Source organism: Cervus elaphus, chromosome 2 (genome assembly GCF_910594005.1).
Source record: "Cervus elaphus chromosome 2, mCerEla1.1, whole genome shotgun sequence".
NCBI lineage: Eukaryota > Metazoa > Chordata > Mammalia > Artiodactyla > Cervidae > Cervus > Cervus elaphus.
In genome coordinates, this window is record NC_057816.1 from 3738992 (window position 1) to 3757378 (window position 18387).

The 18387-nt window shown below is 56.1% G+C and overlaps 1 protein-coding gene across 9 annotated transcripts in view; it reads right to left on the reverse strand.

The window, feature by feature from the left end:
* ANO1 (anoctamin 1) overlaps positions 1-18387 on the reverse strand; it is a 170107-nt gene that overhangs the window by 55035 nt on the left and 96685 nt on the right. For 6 of the 9 annotated variants that reach the window (XM_043924290.1, XM_043924285.1, XM_043924308.1 and 3 more), the window contains 7 exons: positions 16684-16782; positions 15765-15916; positions 14209-14263; positions 11134-11185; positions 8664-8729; positions 8117-8172; positions 4555-4596 (listed from right to left, as the gene is read on the reverse strand). In XM_043924290.1, the coding sequence (XP_043780225.1) occupies positions 4555-4596; positions 8117-8172; positions 8664-8729; positions 11134-11185; positions 14209-14263; positions 15765-15916; positions 16684-16782 (522 nt within the window). The remainder of the gene's footprint in view (positions 1-4554; positions 4597-8116; positions 8173-8663; positions 8730-11133; positions 11186-14208; positions 14264-15764; positions 15917-16683; positions 16783-18387) is intronic. The other 3 variants (XM_043924300.1, XM_043924312.1, XM_043924336.1) reach the window with 1 other exon arrangement.

The following is an 18387-nucleotide window of genomic DNA, read 5'->3' on the forward strand; positions in this document are numbered from 1 at the left end:
GTTTCCCCCTTCTCCTTTTGCCTTTGATCTTTCCCAGCATCAGGGCTCCACTATGACCTGTCTGTCTTGGGTGGCCCTGTACAGTACGGCTCATAGCTTCACTGAGTTATGCAAGCCCCTTCACCACCGCAGGCTGCGATCCATGAAGGGGATTGGAAAAGACCCTGGCAGGACTCGTGTCCTTATAAGAAGCGGAAGAGACACCAGAGCTGGCTTTCTTCTAGTGCACACATGGAGGAAAGGCTACACTGTGGGAAGGCGGCGGTCTGTAAGTCAGGGAGAGAGCCCTCACCAGAATCCAACCCTGCCGGCACCTGGATCTGGGACTTCCAGCCTCTAGGACCATGAGGAAAAAATGTTTTCTGTTCAAGCTGCCCCGTCTGGTACTTTGTTACATCAGCCTGAGTGAGTATATTCTCCTCCACTGACTTGGAAGACCCACAGCTGGTGGGATGGTTTTCCATACACAAAGATCCCTTCAACTGAGCCTCTGAAAATTAAAAATGTGTAAAAGGCTCACTCAGAGGGGTCTAGCTTCCACAGACCAGGGAGTCAGGGGTTCCTAGAAATGAACCTTCAGCAAGTTCAGCAAACTTTCCTTTTTTTTTTTTTTTTTCCATTGCCTCTCTCCTTCTGCAGCTGGAGCATAATACTCAGGAGAGCACAAGCGCTGTATTTCATCAGAAGTCAGCACACAGGGGCAAAACAAGCAGGGAGGAGAATGCAGGGAGGAAAACAACCGAGAACAGCTAAATGCATTCTTAATAAACTACAAGCGAACCTTGCTGTCAAAATCCTGGGTTTCGCCTACTCTGATCTCTCTAAGAGGAGCTTTCTTTGAATTTTAAGTCTTTCTGTAAGTGGCATGAACAGGATGTGTTCAGCATGACTCCAAGTCCTGAAAGACTTAATGGCAAGTCTGGCTGCTGGTGGGGGAACCTTGGTAGCTTCTGCAGAAGGGACTAGGATGCACGGGGCCAACCCCATGTCGGAAGAGAAAGGGTCCAGGAATTAGAGCCATGCTGCCGGGCTGGGACAGTGGCTCTGCTGGGTCGGCAGTGGGTGTCCTGGGCAGACCCTCCCTGCCGAGTCCCATCGTCTCCTTGATACAGGAGGAGCCTGTCCTTCCTCCCAAGTCATGGTGAGGACTCAGACGGGCCCAAGGCTTTGAAAGTGGAGTGCTGGGGGCTCGTTACGTGTCATCTGTCTGATTATGCAGAAAAGGAGGAAAAGCCTACAGTTTTACTCTCTAAAGGGAGAGGTCTGAGCCAGCAAACTCCGATAAGATGGCACAGCACCTCTGGAGAAACAAAGCAGCCGTCACTGAAGGCAGCTTCCTCCCCTCAGCTGAAATTTACACCCTAGACGCACTGGAGGTAGATCAGAGGGAGGGATGAAACAGACCCTGGGATGGAAAGGGGGAGGCACAGAAGGACCCACTTGAAGGCTGGGCCTTGTCACACTGGTCACCCTGTTCCCGGGCCTGCCCAGTGGGACTGGTCGCAGCAGGACAGCCATCGCCCACCAGTAGACATGACAGAGAGGGGTACAGCCCAGCTTTCTACATAAACCATTTTATCTCGGTGGACTTTTCTTCCTGCCAAGAAGAGAACATCAATCACCCTGCATCTGTCAGCACAAGGAAATCAAACATCAGATTTCCTGGCTAGGGTTGGCAGAGCTCTGTGGAGCCCTTTGGCCTGTGAGCAGGTGGGAGATGTCTGGGGCCCTGGGGCAGGCTGGCTGGGGGCTGATGACTCTGGTCACGGTGACCCTGGAACCTTCCAGCACCTGCCCTCAAAGAGATCTTGGTTCCACCCACTGGCATCTCTCCGGCCCAGACCTCCCACCGGGGCCCACATAGCTTGGGGGAGGGGACGGGGGGGCGCCGTCACAGCACTGAGGTGGTCCGTAGTGACTGTACATGGACTTGCCCCTTGCTATCTCCCTCTGGGATGGAGGCACCAGGAGGGCCAGGTCTGTCTGGTCTGTGTCATCCCCAGCTTCTCAAACTGGGTACATGGTGTTTCCAGCAAGCAATTGCTGAACGAATGGGTGAATAAATGAATTACGGGCCAGGGCCCTGTGGCTCTCAGCACAGCACACCGGAGGCCACCTCAGTCCACACCTGGAGTGACCCTCCCACCCCCGATCCTGGAGGAGGGAGCTCTTGGCCTCAAGGCCCCACGGGTTTGCGGTCCAGTGATCAGGCCAAGAGCTATGGCCATGCTCGGCCCAGCTCCGGCCCGCCTCCCGTGAAACACTCCTCTTGTGCCCTGCTCTGTCAGACCAGCACAGGAAAATGGCCTTGGCTTGGCTCGCCCCACTTTCTGTCCTGTGTCCTCTGGCACGTGGGGCTCCTGCCACTGACAGGATGCCACAGATTTTTTCATTGCAAAAGCAAAATACTCAGAACCAGATCACTTAGTGTGAAGTGATCATGGGAGAATGAGTTCTCTGAGCTGAGACCCAAACATGTGTCTGGGGCATTTCCTCTTCCTCCCTTCCATCTTTCCTTCCTTCCACTCATCCACCACTACTCATCATCTATCCCTCCTTCCCATCCCTCATCCATCCACCCATCCATTTGTCCACCTGTCCATCCACCTACCTGTTCATCCACCTGTCAATCCATCTGTCACCCACCCATCATCCATCCACTCACCCAGTATTCTCAGGCCTTGTATTTGTTGCTGGGACATAAAATTAAATAGGGAGAGGTGGGTGGAGGGCAGGCAGCATTCCAGGCAGAGAACACGGCTAGGTATGGATAAACCTGGAGCTGTCTGCTGGGCTGGCACACAGCGGTGCCAAATAGTTCATAAGTAATAACTGAATAGCATAGTCTTGGCACTGACTTGGCCATCAGTCGAGTCTCCTATGATTAGAATGGCGGTCAGTGAGGCTGGAGCGTGGGGAGGAAGGTGGGAGACTGGGGTGGAGGGCCTGGGACCTGGAGGCTGAATGGCCAGAAGGGGTGGCAGGGAGTGGCAGGGGCTGCAGAGGGATGTAGGAGGCTGGGCTCTGAGGCCAGGGTTGGTGCAGGGCAGGCCCGTGGACCGGATGGGGGAGATCTGCAAGTCACGGACTCTCAGACGAATGCCAGATGTTCCACTAAAAATAACCAAATATGTAATTTTTGTGCTAAATCAGATAGCATCTTCAGTTGGATTCCTGGGCGGGCGGGCGAGTTGTATCAAGTACCAGAGATTTAAAAGCACGTATTGGGGGCTGGAGGGAGGTGGGAGCGGAGAGCATTTCACATACAGAGGCTCGGGGCCCTGGTGACTGGGGACAAGGCCTCCATTGTGAGGTTCTCAGGGAAGCGTCTCCACCGTCATCTCCACCGTCATCTCAGCAGGATCCACTCTCCGGGAGCAAGAGGCAGGGCAAGGGGGGTGGCTGAAGGAATGCAGGGTGGGGTGGCTCCCTGAGGTGAGGGGGGGCTGGGCTTGCTGGGGAGATGGGAGGCGTTCACGTAGAAGCAGAGAGAGTGTTAGCTGCTCAGCCGTGTCTGACTCTTTGTGACCCCTTGGACTGTGGCCTGTCAGGCTCCTCTGTCCATGGGAATCTCCAGGTCAGAATACTGGAGTGGGTTGCCATGCCCTTCTCCAGGGGATCTTCCCAACCCAGGGGCTGAACCAGGGTCTCCCTCACTGCAGGCAGATTCTTTAACTGTCTGAGCCACCAGGGAAGCCATATAGAGGCAGGGAGGCTGGTTTCTGGGAGTAGGCAAGCGAGACAAGGAGAAGAAATAGCTGTGGCGGTGCAGGAGCGGACTGTCCTGAGAGCACAGGTGGGTGGGATTAGGAACCAGTGAAGCAGAAAGGGTCACTTGGTGTTTCCCAATGTGTGTCCCACAGAACACTAGCTCCATAACTTCCCCATTAAAAAGGGTTCCAGGACAGGTAAGTTTGAGAAGCACTGGCTTGACCACCATCCATGGTGTCCCTTACAGTGCTGCTAGGGGCAGGGGCACTCCAGGTGGCTGGCCTCATTGTTCCCAAACTCATTTTCCCGGAAGCTGGGGTGATCAGGCTAAATGTCAGCAAAGAACCGTGGAGGTTCTGGCTGCTCCAGTGAGATACAGTCAGTGCATGAAGGAAGGGCGGGGCGAAAGGGCAGGCTCGGGGCACTTCCCTTCCCCTCACACGCTCGGACGACCTGCCAAAGATGCTTCTGAGGATCAGGGCTCCCTGATGGCTCAGTGGTAAAGAATTCACCTGCAATGCAGGAGCTGCAGGAGACCGGGGTTCAATCCCTGGTTTGGGAAGATCCCCTGGAGGAGGGCATGGCAACCCACTCCAGTATTCTTGCCTGGAGAATCCCACGGACAGAGGAGCTTGGCGGGCTCCAGTCCGTAGGGTGGCAATGAGTCAAATATGACTGAAGCGACTTAGCACGCACACAGCATGAGGAATAGTCCACCAAGGCGACTTCACCCACCTCTCCACCAGCTGTGGGACTGTGACTTTGGGACCCCTGCACCCCTGCCCCTTGCTGGCCCCAAGGCCCCTGACCCCAAGGAGTGGGCTCCAGGGTCTGCACACTTACCTTCCTGTCATTGAACTCCACGTTATCCCCTTCGTAGTCTCCCTGGAAAGAGAGAAAGGCTCTTACTCTCCTGTGACCTTTCCACAAGGCAGGTGGGCTCATCCCAGGAGAGAACCTCGTACAGTGCACAAGGGTGCCCAGGTCCCCTCCTGTGATAACACGCGCCGTGAGCCCCGGGCTGTCCTGCCAGCCCTCCCTCCACTCCCAGAAAGCCCGAAGCGCCTTCCCCTCGATGTAGACCCAGGAAGGGCAAGCAGTCAGTCCCTTGGAACTGGTGACACAGAGGAAAGGGGCTTCGGGGGCTGGAGGGGTGGTCAGTGAACATCCCATCCTGCCAGGGGCGTCCTGCTGTCTTGTCTCAGACCCCACCTGGGCGGTGTCCCTCTCCCTCTCAAGAAGGATGCCCCCCTCACCCAAGGAGGATGCACCTCAAGGTGACCCTCTCCCTCTCAAGTGTCCCAGGAAGGATGCTGAGTTAGATTGGTGAGGCCAATGTCCTCATCCTACAGATGGCAACATCGGAGCTCAGAGGAACACACTGACTTCCCTGGGAGAGACGCGAGATCTGGTCAGACCTGGGACTTGGATCCAGGTCTCCAATCCCAGCAGAAAAGAAGGAAGGCCTAAAAGTCAAAAGGGAGCCCAGCTTCCCAGACAGGTGACAAAGACAAATAGAAGTGTGGGACAGGCTGGGCCAAGGGGGTCTGCTTGGTGCCTGCTCCACGCACCAGCTCCTTCCACGAGCCCCACCAGCCCAGCCAGCGCCCTCCAGTGGTGAGAATGTGATCACCAGACAGACCACTAACGCCCGTGGTCTCTGAATGAAGATGCTCTGGGAGCAGTTTAACCAAGTTCCCCTCAGTCTTTAGGCACCCCCTGACCCCCGCCTGCCTCAACCTTTATGCCTCTGCAGTGCTTTCCCTCTTGGCTGAGATGGCCCCATGACTCCAGGAGCACCTCATTTCCACAGAGGTCAGTTTGTTGGTGACCTGGAAGGGGGCAGTTGCCAACCAGGAAGGAAACCAAAAAGCTGTCCAGCAGCAGCTGTAATGCCAAGTCCTTCTCCGGAGTTGAACGCCAGTTACGGATCGGAAGGCTCTTCCTCCATCCTCCACGCACAGTCATAACTGGTTGTTGTCTGGTTGGCCATGACCCAGAGCCTGGTCTGATGGATGGATGCTCTTGCTGAATGAATGGACAAGTGAGGCCCTGGAGGGGGTGGGGTGCCCCGGGCCACATACTGAGATGCGATCTAGCACAGCTCAGCAGTAAGAGGCTGATGGTGAGAGCCATACATGCACAGGAGGAGTCTGCCTCCTGCCAGAGGCTAAGGTGCAGCTTCAGTGCAGCCAGCATCCTCTATTTAAGGCATGGGGTCCAGGGGCTCCATTCAGAAGGATTTATTGGCCCAAATATCTGAACATCAGCTTCAGTACTTAATGGTGTGCGTGTCCATCAGCTGCACGGAAAATTCATGGACGGAAAATCTCATATTCCCTGGAGATGACCGAGGTCCATCATCTGGCTGGAAAGAACCCTGGAAGCAGAGCCAGCATCTGGGCTCTGCCCCTTGGCTGTGTGCCGCTGGGCAAGTGGAAGAGCAGCTGCAGTCTCAGTCTCCCCATCTGTAAAGTGGGAACAGTCCCCACATGATGGGCTTCCCTACTGCCCTGTCAGGTGCAATGATGATGATGCAAGAGGAATTTCCAAGATACGGAGCTTGGAAATGCTTTGTGTGGGCCCTGTGGATTAGACAGTCTTGTACTTGTTGCTTTAAACTACAGTGAGAATCCATTCCTAAGACAAATGTAGCAGCCAAGCCTGAGAAGAGGAGGTGCATCGGGCTCCAGGGAAGGTGGAAGTGGTTGTGCAGCAGGGGGTGGAATAGCCTGTCAACCACATCTGTCTTCTGGCCCCAGCTCCCTGACAGGAGTGCTGTGTGACCTTGGGCAAGTTACTAAACCTATCTGAGCCTTCAGGTCGGCACCAGATTAAGTGAGATAAAGCTCCTACTAAACATGGTTCTTTGCATACAGTTAAGTGCTCAGAAACATTGATTTCTCCCCTTTCCCTTTTGAGACTTAAAGGGCTGAATCAAGCAGGCAGGGAGGCCCTGAAATGTTTTGGCTTCTGTCCCTGACCTCTTGGTAGGGGTGACCAGCTAGAAGGCCATGCAGGGCTGTGTTCCTGGTGCCCGTGGGGCTGAGCAAACCCAAGAGGCAGCAGTGGGGTGGATGAGTGAGGCCCCTTCCTGGGAGGAGCCAGGAGCTCCAGCCAGGACCTGTGGTCTGAGCCTGGTCCTGGAAACATTTATCCAGCAATAGGTCAATTGTCAAGACCACCTGACTTCATCCCACACCACATTTACTGAGTACGTAGGAGGCGCCACACGCAAAACAAATGACGGGCAAATAGTGTTTTCTTAGTGGAAGAGAGAGCAGGCAGGCCCAGAGAGGAAGGGAGGACTCAGCTGTGTCGGGGAGGGGAAAAGGCAGGCTCCAGGCCATTGCTCTATCCACCCTGGGCGAGGGTCCAGGCAGAGAAGTCGGAAGAGCATTGGAGGCAGAAGGAACAGCAGGAACGGAGGCACAGAGATGGGAAAGCGGGATGGGCTGATCCCCAGCCCCCCCAGTGAGTAATAAGGAGCGGCGGCAGGTCAGCTAAGCATCCTTCCCTCTGGGTCAGCAGTCCCGGTGGATGGCTCTTTGCTGTCTGACCCCCCTCTGTTTGTTCAACCCAGTGTTGCACTGAAAGCCCTCCCATTTCTGTATTCCCATCAACACCCTCTGCAGCCCTGGCAACTGGACAGGGTGGGCATTATTCCCAACTTGCAGATGGGGCTGCCTCCAGCCAAGGCCGCAGAGGAGGGAGTGATCAGGCCTAGAATCTGGGTCCTTGGACCCCCAGGCCTGCCCCTCTTCTCTCCTAGCCTCTGCAGTAACACACATTTGTAAAGTTCCAGAGATCCTCCGTCCGGGGTTCCCACACTGCTTAGGCCCCACGGCCCATCCCCAGTGCCCTGCTGAACTCTAGTCCCTGTTTCCATGGAGATAATAAGAAGAGAATCCTCTTTCTCTCCATTGCGAGCCAAGACAATGTGGCTGTGGCCACAGGCTATATTTGTCAGGGGGTACCAGTGGGATTTGGAGATGTAGCTCAGGAAACTGGCCACTGGCTCTGCAGAAGCAGATACATGAAGAGCTCTGCCCAATCTGCCAGAGCCCAGCGGGGCAGCGGGCGGGGACGGGGAGGCTGAGCCAGCGCATAGTTCTTGTGGAGCAGCTGGCCTGAAGTTCAGATACACCTGGGGCGCTGCCACAGCGCCCTTGTCCTGGAGGAACGGTTCAGTGAGAAAAGATGGCTCTGCGTGTAAGTCTGGTCCCACCTGGGGGAACCAGGAAGGGCTGTGAGCCAGTGACGTTTTTACAGGAGTGCCAAAGCAGGAAGCCTGGACCGCAGGATGATGAGAGCTCCCTGGGGGAGCCCTGGTGTGGTGCGACCCTGGGGACCTGGGGACGCAAATGACACGCAGAGTTGGACAGTGTGGGTCAAGGTTACTTACATCGTGCAGGGGGTAGGCCGCCGAGTAGACACCATTGGCCAGCAGGCTCGTGATGCCTTGAAAATAAAGGCAGAGAGAGGATTACGGACCAGTCACGTCTCCTGCGGCTCTGGGTTCAATCAGAGAGATCCCAGGACTGTCTCAATCATTGAGAATTTTCTCAAAGTGAGCCATACCTGGCTGCACAGAGCCCGGCCACCTTTCTGGGGTTTCCTCCCCGGGTTTGACTGGGAGATGATAAAAACATGCTCTGTTGGCAGAATTAGAAAGACAGAGAGGAAACCCCAAGAGGAAGTGACACCTGGGAGGAAGGAGGGACCCCCCAAACCTGCGATTCACCAGCTACCCCCACCTGCTTGAGGGCAAGCCTGCAGATGAATGAGGGAAGTGGAATGTAAGTGGTTAGAGAAGCTGAATCATGAGAAAAATATGGATGGGAAAATTGATGGTGTCAGAAAACACACATACAATTTGGAATTAGATTTTAGGTTGATTGGAAAAGCCGAAGAGGAGGCCTGCGGGCCCCACGCGGGACAGAGGCACTTACCGTATCTATCACACTTGCGCCTCTTATTTAAAAGGGCAGAGTCCTTCTTTCTTCCCTCTCCTTGCCCTGTTTATACATCCGGCTATTAGTTATACAAGAATGAGGCCCCAAGGATCAAAGCTGTGTCTGGGGGGCAAGGTGCTCATTTTTGCTGTCCAGTGCTCCTGGGGGGGCAGTGGAATGACGGCCGGGTCCTAGTTTGTTGCTCAACGCCCCGCACTGGGAGCAGAATAAACATAACCACACCTGCACCTCTCAGAGTCCAGAGGTGTGGACTCAGGTGCCCGGCCCCAGAGTAAGGGGGTAAGGCAGAGCCCGGCTGTGCACAGGGCCTGGGGTTCTTGGAGATCTGATCTGGGGAGCTAGAGCTGCCCAGGAGTTTCCACGAATCCCTTCGCTGGTCACAGAACCCTCCACCTGGCCCAAGAGCCTTTCTAGGCAGTAAGTGGGTCAGACATTTCAGTGGCTTGGTTGTCCCACTTGTGACTACTTTGCTCTGGCATGGATGGGAAAGTCCCTCTGTGAAATCCACTTAGAAATAGATCATCTCTTCAGTTAGTGATCTGGGGTGATCAGGGCACCTGAGGACGCTTAGAAACCCAAAGCAGAGTGAGGTGGGGGTATGTGGCCAAAATCCCCTGGCTGGAAAGTTCAGCTACGATAAAACGTGAAGGAGGGGCCTGATTCAGGTTCATTGGCTCCTTATTGTCCCCAGAACTCTCTCAACACTGTGCTGCCACAGGGCCTTTGCACAGGCCATGCTCTCTATCTGGAAGGCCCACCCCTCTAACACCACCTCATCAGAAAGACCACTGATCACTGATTCTAAATCCCCCCTTACTCCCTATCCCCTTCAACCTGCAAGACTATGTTGCAGTTTACCTGGTTCTCTCTGATCTGTCTCCTTCCTCCAGAGCAGAAACTCCCTGAGGGTGGGGTCCTACCTGGCACAGGGGTTAGTGGGTGACAGACCCCATCTATGAATCTGGAGGTCAGGAGGGCTTTCAGATAAGGTGCCAGTGTGGAATGGGGAGCAGAGAAGGACCATCTGTCTGCTCTGTCACTATTGCTGGGAATCAGCCCCGCCATGGAACTTGCCAGAAGACAGAGACAGCTACCCCCCCCCACCCCCGACCAGGATGGCCTGGTGTGGGGTCGGCTCTGACTGAGAAGTGCCCAATCCTGAACTCTTTGCAAACCTTCACAGCAACCACACAAATCTTCACCAAGAGGGACCCCATGCATTTAGTCACGTCATGTCTGACTCTGCAGACTGTAGCCTGCCAGGGCTACAGTCCATATAGGGACCTTACAGGGAGACTGAGGTCAGAGACGCATCGCTGGGGCTAGACCCATGCTTTTCCCACCTCTGGTGGCCTGGGTCACCTTGGAGGATCTCGCTCCATAGGCGGCTAGGCTATGGGGTCAGTTTTCCTGGCTTCCTCTTGACTCCCGAATTGCCCCCTGCCCAGTGACTTAGGACACAGGTTTAGAGATTTCAGTCCCACAGCGCCCTCTGACCATTGGCCTCACTAGGCAGGGGACATGCAGCCCACCTGACCCTGGAGGCGGCATCCTCTCCCCCTCCCCCGCATCCTGGGTCTGCCCCAGGCTTCAGTTGAGAGTATCTCACTCTCTCTCCTGCCCCCACCCCACAAGAAGCCAATAGGGAAGGGGGTCTCCCCTGGTGTACAGGCTCTTACCAGACCCTCCCTGCACCCTTGAACCCCAGCCATGAAACTTCAGATGCTTCTAGAGCATGAAAGACTGTGCTGTGAGCTTAGCTCTCAGCAGTTGCTTCTCCAGGAGAAGCAAGGAAAGGCTGGGGAAAGGCGTCCCTTTGTCCTGAAATGATTTGCTGTATTAAATTCAGCCCACGCTGTGGGCAAAGGACCCCCTTGGGGAGGGGGTTCCCTTCTGCACGCTTTGATCAGAAAGGTTTTGCACCTGTGGTTGTGATGTCCTGTAAACTGGTACCTGAGGAGCCCAGCGGCAATAGTTTTGCGGCAGGGTCTACATCCGGGCGCCCCTTCCAGCAGGGCCGCAGCCCAGGGTGGGAGGCGGGGGAGGCACCTTCCAGGCTGCATGTGTGTCTGGCTACTGGCCGAGGACGGTGCCCCCACGGGAACCCTAACGACCTCCCCTTGGACTCAGAGGGTCAAGAGCAGGGTGAGGCCCCTTGGTGGTCCCTCCAGTTTCCTGCAGGCAGGATTCACTGCTTCTGTTGGGAGAGGCACCTTAGGCCACCGCCGATGCCTCCAGCCAGAGACCAGGATCCTTTGGTGCTTAAAGGGCCGTAAAACCGCCTTGCGGTCCTGGAACGGCTCTCCTGCCTTGAAACGGTTACGCAGGCTTAAATCAAAACCCTCTGGAAAGCCCCAACCCAGCCGCCCAGCCCCCATGGAGAAGATGGGGAGGAAGATCACACAGCAAGACAAGTGCTGACCTCAAGCCCCAAGCATGCCCTTACCCATGCTGTACTTGGCCTTGGTACACGTTGTTCTCTTCAGAATTTCATAGACCTGTGGTGGAGACAGGGGTGGGGACCGCAGTTATTCCATTGAGGGTGGCCGGGAAGGGAGGTGGTGACCGTGACCAGCCTCCCGCATCCCCCTAGGATGGTGTCAGGACAAGGTCACCTTGAAAGGCCCTTGCCGAGTTGGCGCCCAGGGATATGGGTGTCCAGTGCTCAGCGTGTTTCTGCCCCTCTGGCTGAGAGATGAGCTGGAATTCAGAGGTGTGAGGGCCCTGCCCACAGGACCACTCCCTGATGAGGCCCTGGATGTTCTAGAAACTCAAGCTCCTTTCAGTTCAGTTCAGTCGCTCAGTTGTGTCCGACTCTTTGCAGACCCCATGGACTGCAACACGCCAGGCTTCCCTGTCCATCACCAACTCACATCCATCAAGTCAGTGATGCCATCCAACCATCTTTACTAACAAATTACTTCACTTCGATCCTTGGGAGCCCAGGCCTGGGGGTCTGCCTGTCTGCATTTGAGTCCTTGAAGCTGTGGGGTCTTGGGCCAGCTACCTCGTGCCCTGAACCTCAGTTTCCCCATCTGCAGAATGAGATGAAAAGAATCAACCCTGCACTGTAGGTGTTCGGGTCATAGCACTCCAACCCCTGAGACCCCCGAGGTCCCCTGCCTCCCAGTGTCCCTCAGGCCCTGAGCTGTCTGACTTCTGTTCAGCTGCCCGGCTCTATCCCAGCAACCCGGCCTCCTGTCTGCCCCTCACTCACTGGCCCTCTCCTGGGACCCCAGGGTCTGCACCCTGGCCATTCCTTTCACCAGAAACACTTGTCCCCCAAGAGCTAAGTGGCTGCAGGACCACCTTAACAAACAGGCAACCGAGAAGCCATGGTCCCCACTGCTCCACCTTCTAATTTTGCTCTCACTCTCCCTTTCTTTTTGGCCATGCCTCGTAGCTTGTAGGATCTCAGTTCCTCGACCAGGGATTGAACCCTGGCCCCAGCAGTGAAAGTGTGGCTTACTAACCACTGGATTGCCAGAGAGTTCCCTAACTCTATTCTCTAATCCTGGATCCCTCCACACTTGCTAAGTATCAACGTGCCTGTTGCTTCTCCCCTCCCGCCTGTTTTGGGAAGATACCAGGTGCTCAGTAACCGATTGACGAGTGAATGAATGAATCACCCAGTGAACTGGCTCCCTCCCCAGCACTTCCTGAATCTCATCGGTGGCTTCATCCTGACCTTGCTGCTTCTCCCGCAATCACCTCTTTCCTTGCACATGCAGTTACAGCCCTGGTTCACAACCACCGCTGTGACCCCATATCCACCCTCTTCCAGGTCTGGCCACTGGTGGTGATTTTTCTAGGACCTTGCTCCACAACCATCTATGGCTCCCTAGTGCCTACCGGTGGAAGATTCAAGTCCCGAGACCCAAGGGCAACCTCTGACCCTTCCCCGTGGTTCTCTGATGATCCTGGCTCCTACCCACTTGCACACTGGGTTGCCCCAGTGCCAGGAGCCCAAGGAAGGAGGCAGGGAGGACTGTCACAGCCTTGTCTAGAACGATGCTGGGTCTCTGAGACCATAGGATTGAACTAACCAAGGGCAGAGTTTTGAGTCACCAAAGAGTTTCTCTGGTGCATTGGTGGTTTAAAAACTGGCCTTCAAGGTCTCTGGGAGACAATGACTCCCACCCCAGAGGTAATCAGAGCCAAGGATGATTCAGCTAACACTTACTGGCTCTGACAGAATAGCTTTCTGTGACTTGGGGATCACGTCTGAATTTAATTATAAAGCAGATCCTAAACAAGATGAGGCCCAGAGCTTTCATTCACATATGCCCCCACAACCTTGGGCCACCTCCCTGACAATAAGAATGAACTTACAAATTTGCACCCTACCCTTCCAGGAGCATCCTAGTGATTCTTAGTAATATAAAACCGGGGCACACAAACATCTGGAAATGGCAGGTTCCCAGGTCTCCCCACTGGCCATTCCAATCCTCCCTCATCCCAAAATGACAAAGAAAAAAATGAAACCATTCAGGTTCAACTAGGTCCAGTTCTCTGGAGCAGTCAGTGGCCAAGAGGAAGTTACCTCTCCTGGACACATATCAACCCCAAACTACACCGGCCGTGGGCATTTCTGTGTAAATGAATTCCTCCTTGTTTATTATAATGAGATTGAATTTCACCAATAACACAATCAATACTAACAGTAGGCCCTGCATCCAGGTCACCCTCGGAGGGGACACACGGCAGCCCTTTGAGCAGGAGGCCACCACGGAAGCTGCCAGGCTGGGAGGGGACACCGTGTGGGTGGGACCTGGGTCTGCCTGTCCAGGCATCGGGCCCAGCTCCCCATGCCAAGGCGGCATGCACCACTGTCCCATGCCTGGTGCCTGCCAGCCCCGAGATACAGCTGTGAGGGGCAGCTGTCTGCTCAACATCAAGAGGCAGCCTGCTCTCTGCCCTGCCCCTCTCCTCGCTGGGTTGGGAAGAGAGGAAAGCAGCAGCTTGGCCACCAGGTTAATCCTTGTTTAGATAGAAGTTGGGTCCCGAGCTGGGCACAGCCCAGCATGGCTGGTGGACAAGTTGGCGGCTGCTGGATAAATATTAAACCAATACCTAGAGTAGGGCAGAGTGGCCTGGTCAGATTTCAAACCACAGTTTGCTCGTCTGGAAATCTAGCCCCAACCCTCATGCCTTTGTCTGCACCGCACCATCAGCCCCGCCTGGCCGGCCTGCTCAGAAACCTCCAGGCAGAGAGGAATGTACAGACTCCATAAGGGCAGCTGCAGGGAGGCGGGAGAGGCGTGCGGGGAGCCACGAAGACAAGGGAACATTCTGAAATAACCCGCGGGGTCTGGAGTCCCTCTGCCTCTTTCCTGAGGATCCACCCGTCGGTCCCCTGGGCTCCTCACAGCCCTCTGGTTTTATTATTCTCATTATTTCCATCACAGACAATTAGAGCCCCTCCACCCAGGGGAATTTAACTGAAATGAAATTATCATCTTGTTTCCCGGGGGCCACCTTGCTGGGGAGCTGTGGATTCCCATGAGTGAGTGATACTTACTATTGTGCTCCGGGTTTTGCTGTCGAAAAAGGAATCCTTGTCAGACAGGTCAAATCTGTTGAAATATTGGGGGGAAAAAAGAGACACAGCTCACTGGAAATGGCAGGTCACTACCCCTGTGAATGGTGACCGTGAAATCGGCAAAGCTCAGTCTGCCTGCTGGGTGTGACCCAACCCTGGATGTTTGGAAGGGTCTGTCTCATCCTCACCCCCTGGGGAGGCTGGGAGACCCACATGGGGTCATGGTGTGGGCGGAGGAGGTGACCCTAGCAGCAAATGTGGTCAGATCTCCCTCTTCAAGGACCCTTTTTCTTTCTGAGGACACCCTCGGGGGCAATTTCACTTCTGCTTCAGTGACACCAGGGTGATCAGACTCTTGGGTACTTTAACATTTCAGACAGTCTCACTGTAATTCCCAAATGGTTTCGGTCCTGAGGTCTTGGGCCACACAGATGTCTTAGGGCTAGAGGGCAGAGGGACATGTCTGGAAAGTATCATCCACTCCCCAAGACAATCAGGGTTGAGCTGGGGAGGGCAACTCGGGGTGGGGGTGGCCCAGAGCCTGGAGGAGAGCCAGGCCTGCAAGATGGGGTGCTGAGGGAGGCGGCCGTGGCAGAACCGAGAGAGGCCGGGGCCCTATGGGTCGTGGAAGGTGGGTGTCTCCCTCTCAAGCCCGGGGGCTTGGGACCTGGAGCTGGAGGGGGAAGCTGGGCTGGGGCACTTCCTCTCTCTCATGTCTGATCCCCAGGACTGGGAAACAGCAATGGAGCATGTGGCCCCTGCCGTATGACTAACTCCCGGGCCAGAGCAGAAGCTCCAGTTCTGAGCTGAGGCCCAGTTCTGTGGGTCCCATGGGACAAGGGGTGTCCAGGGGCCTCCCACCCCCCACAGCTTTGTCATCCCAACCCCACAGGATTCCCAGACTCCAAACTTTCTATTTCCACTCCCACCCACGCTCCAGCTCTGCCCGGCAAGGCCGTGCAGCCGCCACTGACCCGGGTGGCTACGCCCCACTGCCTATCAAGAGTGGGGGAGGAGGGAAGGTTCCAGAAGACTGCAGCCCTGCCAGGCCGCCCGGCTAGCTGCAACACCCAGGCCCTAGAACTCTGGCTGGGGGGCTGCTTTCCAATTCTCAGCTCCCAGAGCTCGGCAGGCTTCAGGGGCTACAGTCAACCTTGCCCAGTTCCTCAGAACGCATCCTGAGAGGGATGGAGTCAGGCAGGGGTGGGGGCCCAGGCCTGCCCTCACTTGGGCCTGTGCTAGTTTTCCTAAGTGTCACCCAGCAGAAGGACGAGATTTTTGTCCCCTTAATTCCTCAGTTCATAGTGACCTCAGAGGTTATCTCCAGGGCCCCTTCTGTGCTCAAGAACCACAAGCTCTTACGGGAATATGCTCCAGGGGCTGAAGTGGCCACTTCTTTGGGCAGGGGAGGGATGGAGAATTCTGGTTGGTCCTGCAGACTGTGTCATTAGGACAAGTCCAGAGTGGGGTGGTGTCACCACACAGCAGGCCCCGCCCTCCCCGGGAAGTGGTGGGCAGGTGGGGCCCCCACTTACAGATGCTGCTTCTCCCGGGAAAAGGGGTAGGAGAGCCTCTTGGTGGTCTGGGGCCTGTGCTCTGCCACCTTGGGCTGGATGGGGTCCGTAATCTTCTGGAGCACAGAGTTGATCTTCTTGAGGAGGCCGCGGGTCTCGCTGATGTGATACAGCTGTGGACCAGGCAGGGCAGAGGGGCGCGTCATCTGCTGAGCCCTGACCCTGGGCATCTCTTCTGAGCTGGTTGGGGAGGCAGCCCCTTCCCCCCTAACCCCCCAACCCCGGAGCTGGCCAGCCTGGGAACGGGGCGGGGGCGGGGATGGGCCAGGACGCCTCCTCTACTTCTGGGTTTCCTGAAAGCTGGGTTTCCTGAAAGCTCAGAGTTTCGGGAGATCCCAGCCAAAAGGGCAGTTCTAGTACATTCCAAGGAACTTCCCCCAACTTTGCATTTGTTTAAAAAGAGGCAATCCAAAGGATGCTGGTGGATTTGAGAAGCTGGGAGCTGACATTCCTGAGAACAGCTTCCCTCTCCATGCTCACAAGTAAACCCTGAGGCCTCCCTGAGCTCCTGGGACACACGGGGTTCCCAGCTTGAAGTTGTCGGAGATCAAGAAGAAAAGCCCCAGCAAGCCAGAAAACGTAATCATATGAAATGAGTCTGATGAAATACTGAACATAAGAACAGTGGAGCAGGAAGTTTCCCTGTGTTTGTGTTTATGAGAAGCTCCCTGGCTCCCATGCCATCTCCGTGGGGCCCAGACTGTAACCTCCGCCCTCCCAGGGGACCCTGGAACCCTCCTGCCCTCCCAGGGTGGGTGGGTGGGAAAAAGCTCCCTTGGGCTTTTTCCTAACAACCCGGACCCTCCCGATGTTGTTCTCCTGCTGGCTTCCCTGACACACAGACCCGGGGCCCCTTGGGAGCAGAAGCATCATCGCTGACCTTCTTTGTCGGCATCTTCAGTTTCAAAAACTCGGCCTCTCGGCACAGCACATTCCAGGGTGCGTGGATTTTTACAAATCCAACCCCGTGAATTTTTGTCTAGAAAGAGGGGAGAGGGCCTCAGTCAGCGTGGGCAGATGTTTGGGGCTGAAAATCATTTTTACCTTCAGGGCAACTACAGTTTACAAGATGGCAGCAGGTGGGGCTCCTTCTACTCATCAACTCTGGGCTCCTCTGACGATGCTCCCTGGCACCCTTAGAATCCCCTGCAGATGGCACAAGAAAGCTGGGGGTTGGGTGGGCCCCTGGCATCCCACAGGAGTGATGAACAGGGAGGGGTTGGGCGCGGTGCCTGGAGGGAGATCCTGACCCCACAACACCTGGGAGGTACTGGGGGGCGGGGGGAAGCTGAGGGCCCCCAGAACAGTCCGAGCCATGTAAGACCTTTCACATCCAAGACTCCAGGCCCTTCGACTGAGGGGGTGTATTCAATGTCCCCAGGGTCCCCAAGCAGGGCGGAGGAGCTGACAGTGAAGATGGTCCCCTCCGGGCAACTCTGTGGGTCAGGACACACCTCTGACTGGATCCGGCCACCACCCCACCCCCAGCCCCTGTCCGCCAGCTTCCCTGGGTCTGCACTGCCTTTATCCTAATGTGATCGGCTCAGACCCGCCTGTGTGCAAGTCCATCACCCTGACTAAGCTGCTGCGAACTCGGACAGTGACTTCCCTCTGGTCCAGCGCATCTGAATGACAGGATCAGGCAGCAGAGGGTCACTCCGTTAGGCCAGGAACCACACAAACTATGACAAGAACTTTGAGGACTGACTCCAGTGGTAACAGCCGCCTCTCCCTGCCACCCCGGTCCAGCCTGAACCCTACGTGAGATGGGCTGTTCCCTCCGCCCTCCTTGGCGCCGGGGGTCGCACTCCACTGAGGCAGGGGCCGCTCCGCCTGTACTTCTCCGCCCCTAGCCCACCAGGACGGCCGCTCCCGCAGTCCACCTACTGTGCGAGTGGGGGGGAGGGCGGGGGCCCCACTCCAGGGCCACCTCATCGGTGTGTGAGCTGACCGGTGGGGCCGGCGGCAGGCTGAGCCCACTGTGCCCGTCACCTCAGACAGTGATCCCCGTACCATGGTGGCCACCTCGCTCTCTGCTGCCTGTGGACCTCTCTCTGCCGAGAGCCCGGGAACGACCTTGCTGGGGCGGCGGGCACGTCCTCAGACCTGGAAGCTTTCTGGTGTCACACCTTTCAGCCCGGGTGCAGTTGGCAGCAAGGCAGGCTTGAGCTATCGCGGCCCCGCTCTGCCACTGGCTGGTACCACAACGGGCCCTTTCCCCAAGCAAGTGACCGTTAGTGAGCAACTGTCCACCAGCGACCGTTAGAGGTCCTGCTCAGCCATTGGTCAGTGCCATGGTAAGCCCCGCCCCCAAGCAAGCGGCCATTAGTGAGCAACTGTCGACCAGCAACCGTTAGTGTTTCTGCTCAGCCGTTGGTCAGTGCTACGGTAAGCCCCGCCCCCAAGCCGGCGGACCCCCACCCCCCCCTCCTGCTCCCTCCCTCTCCTATATAAATGGAGCCCGAATTTGGACTGAGGGAAGATGGTTTTTTGAGATGCTAGTCTGCTGTTCTCGGTTTACTAGCTTTCTGGTTAAAGTCGTTATTCCTTGTTCCAGCAACTCATCTCCCCATTTATTGGCCTG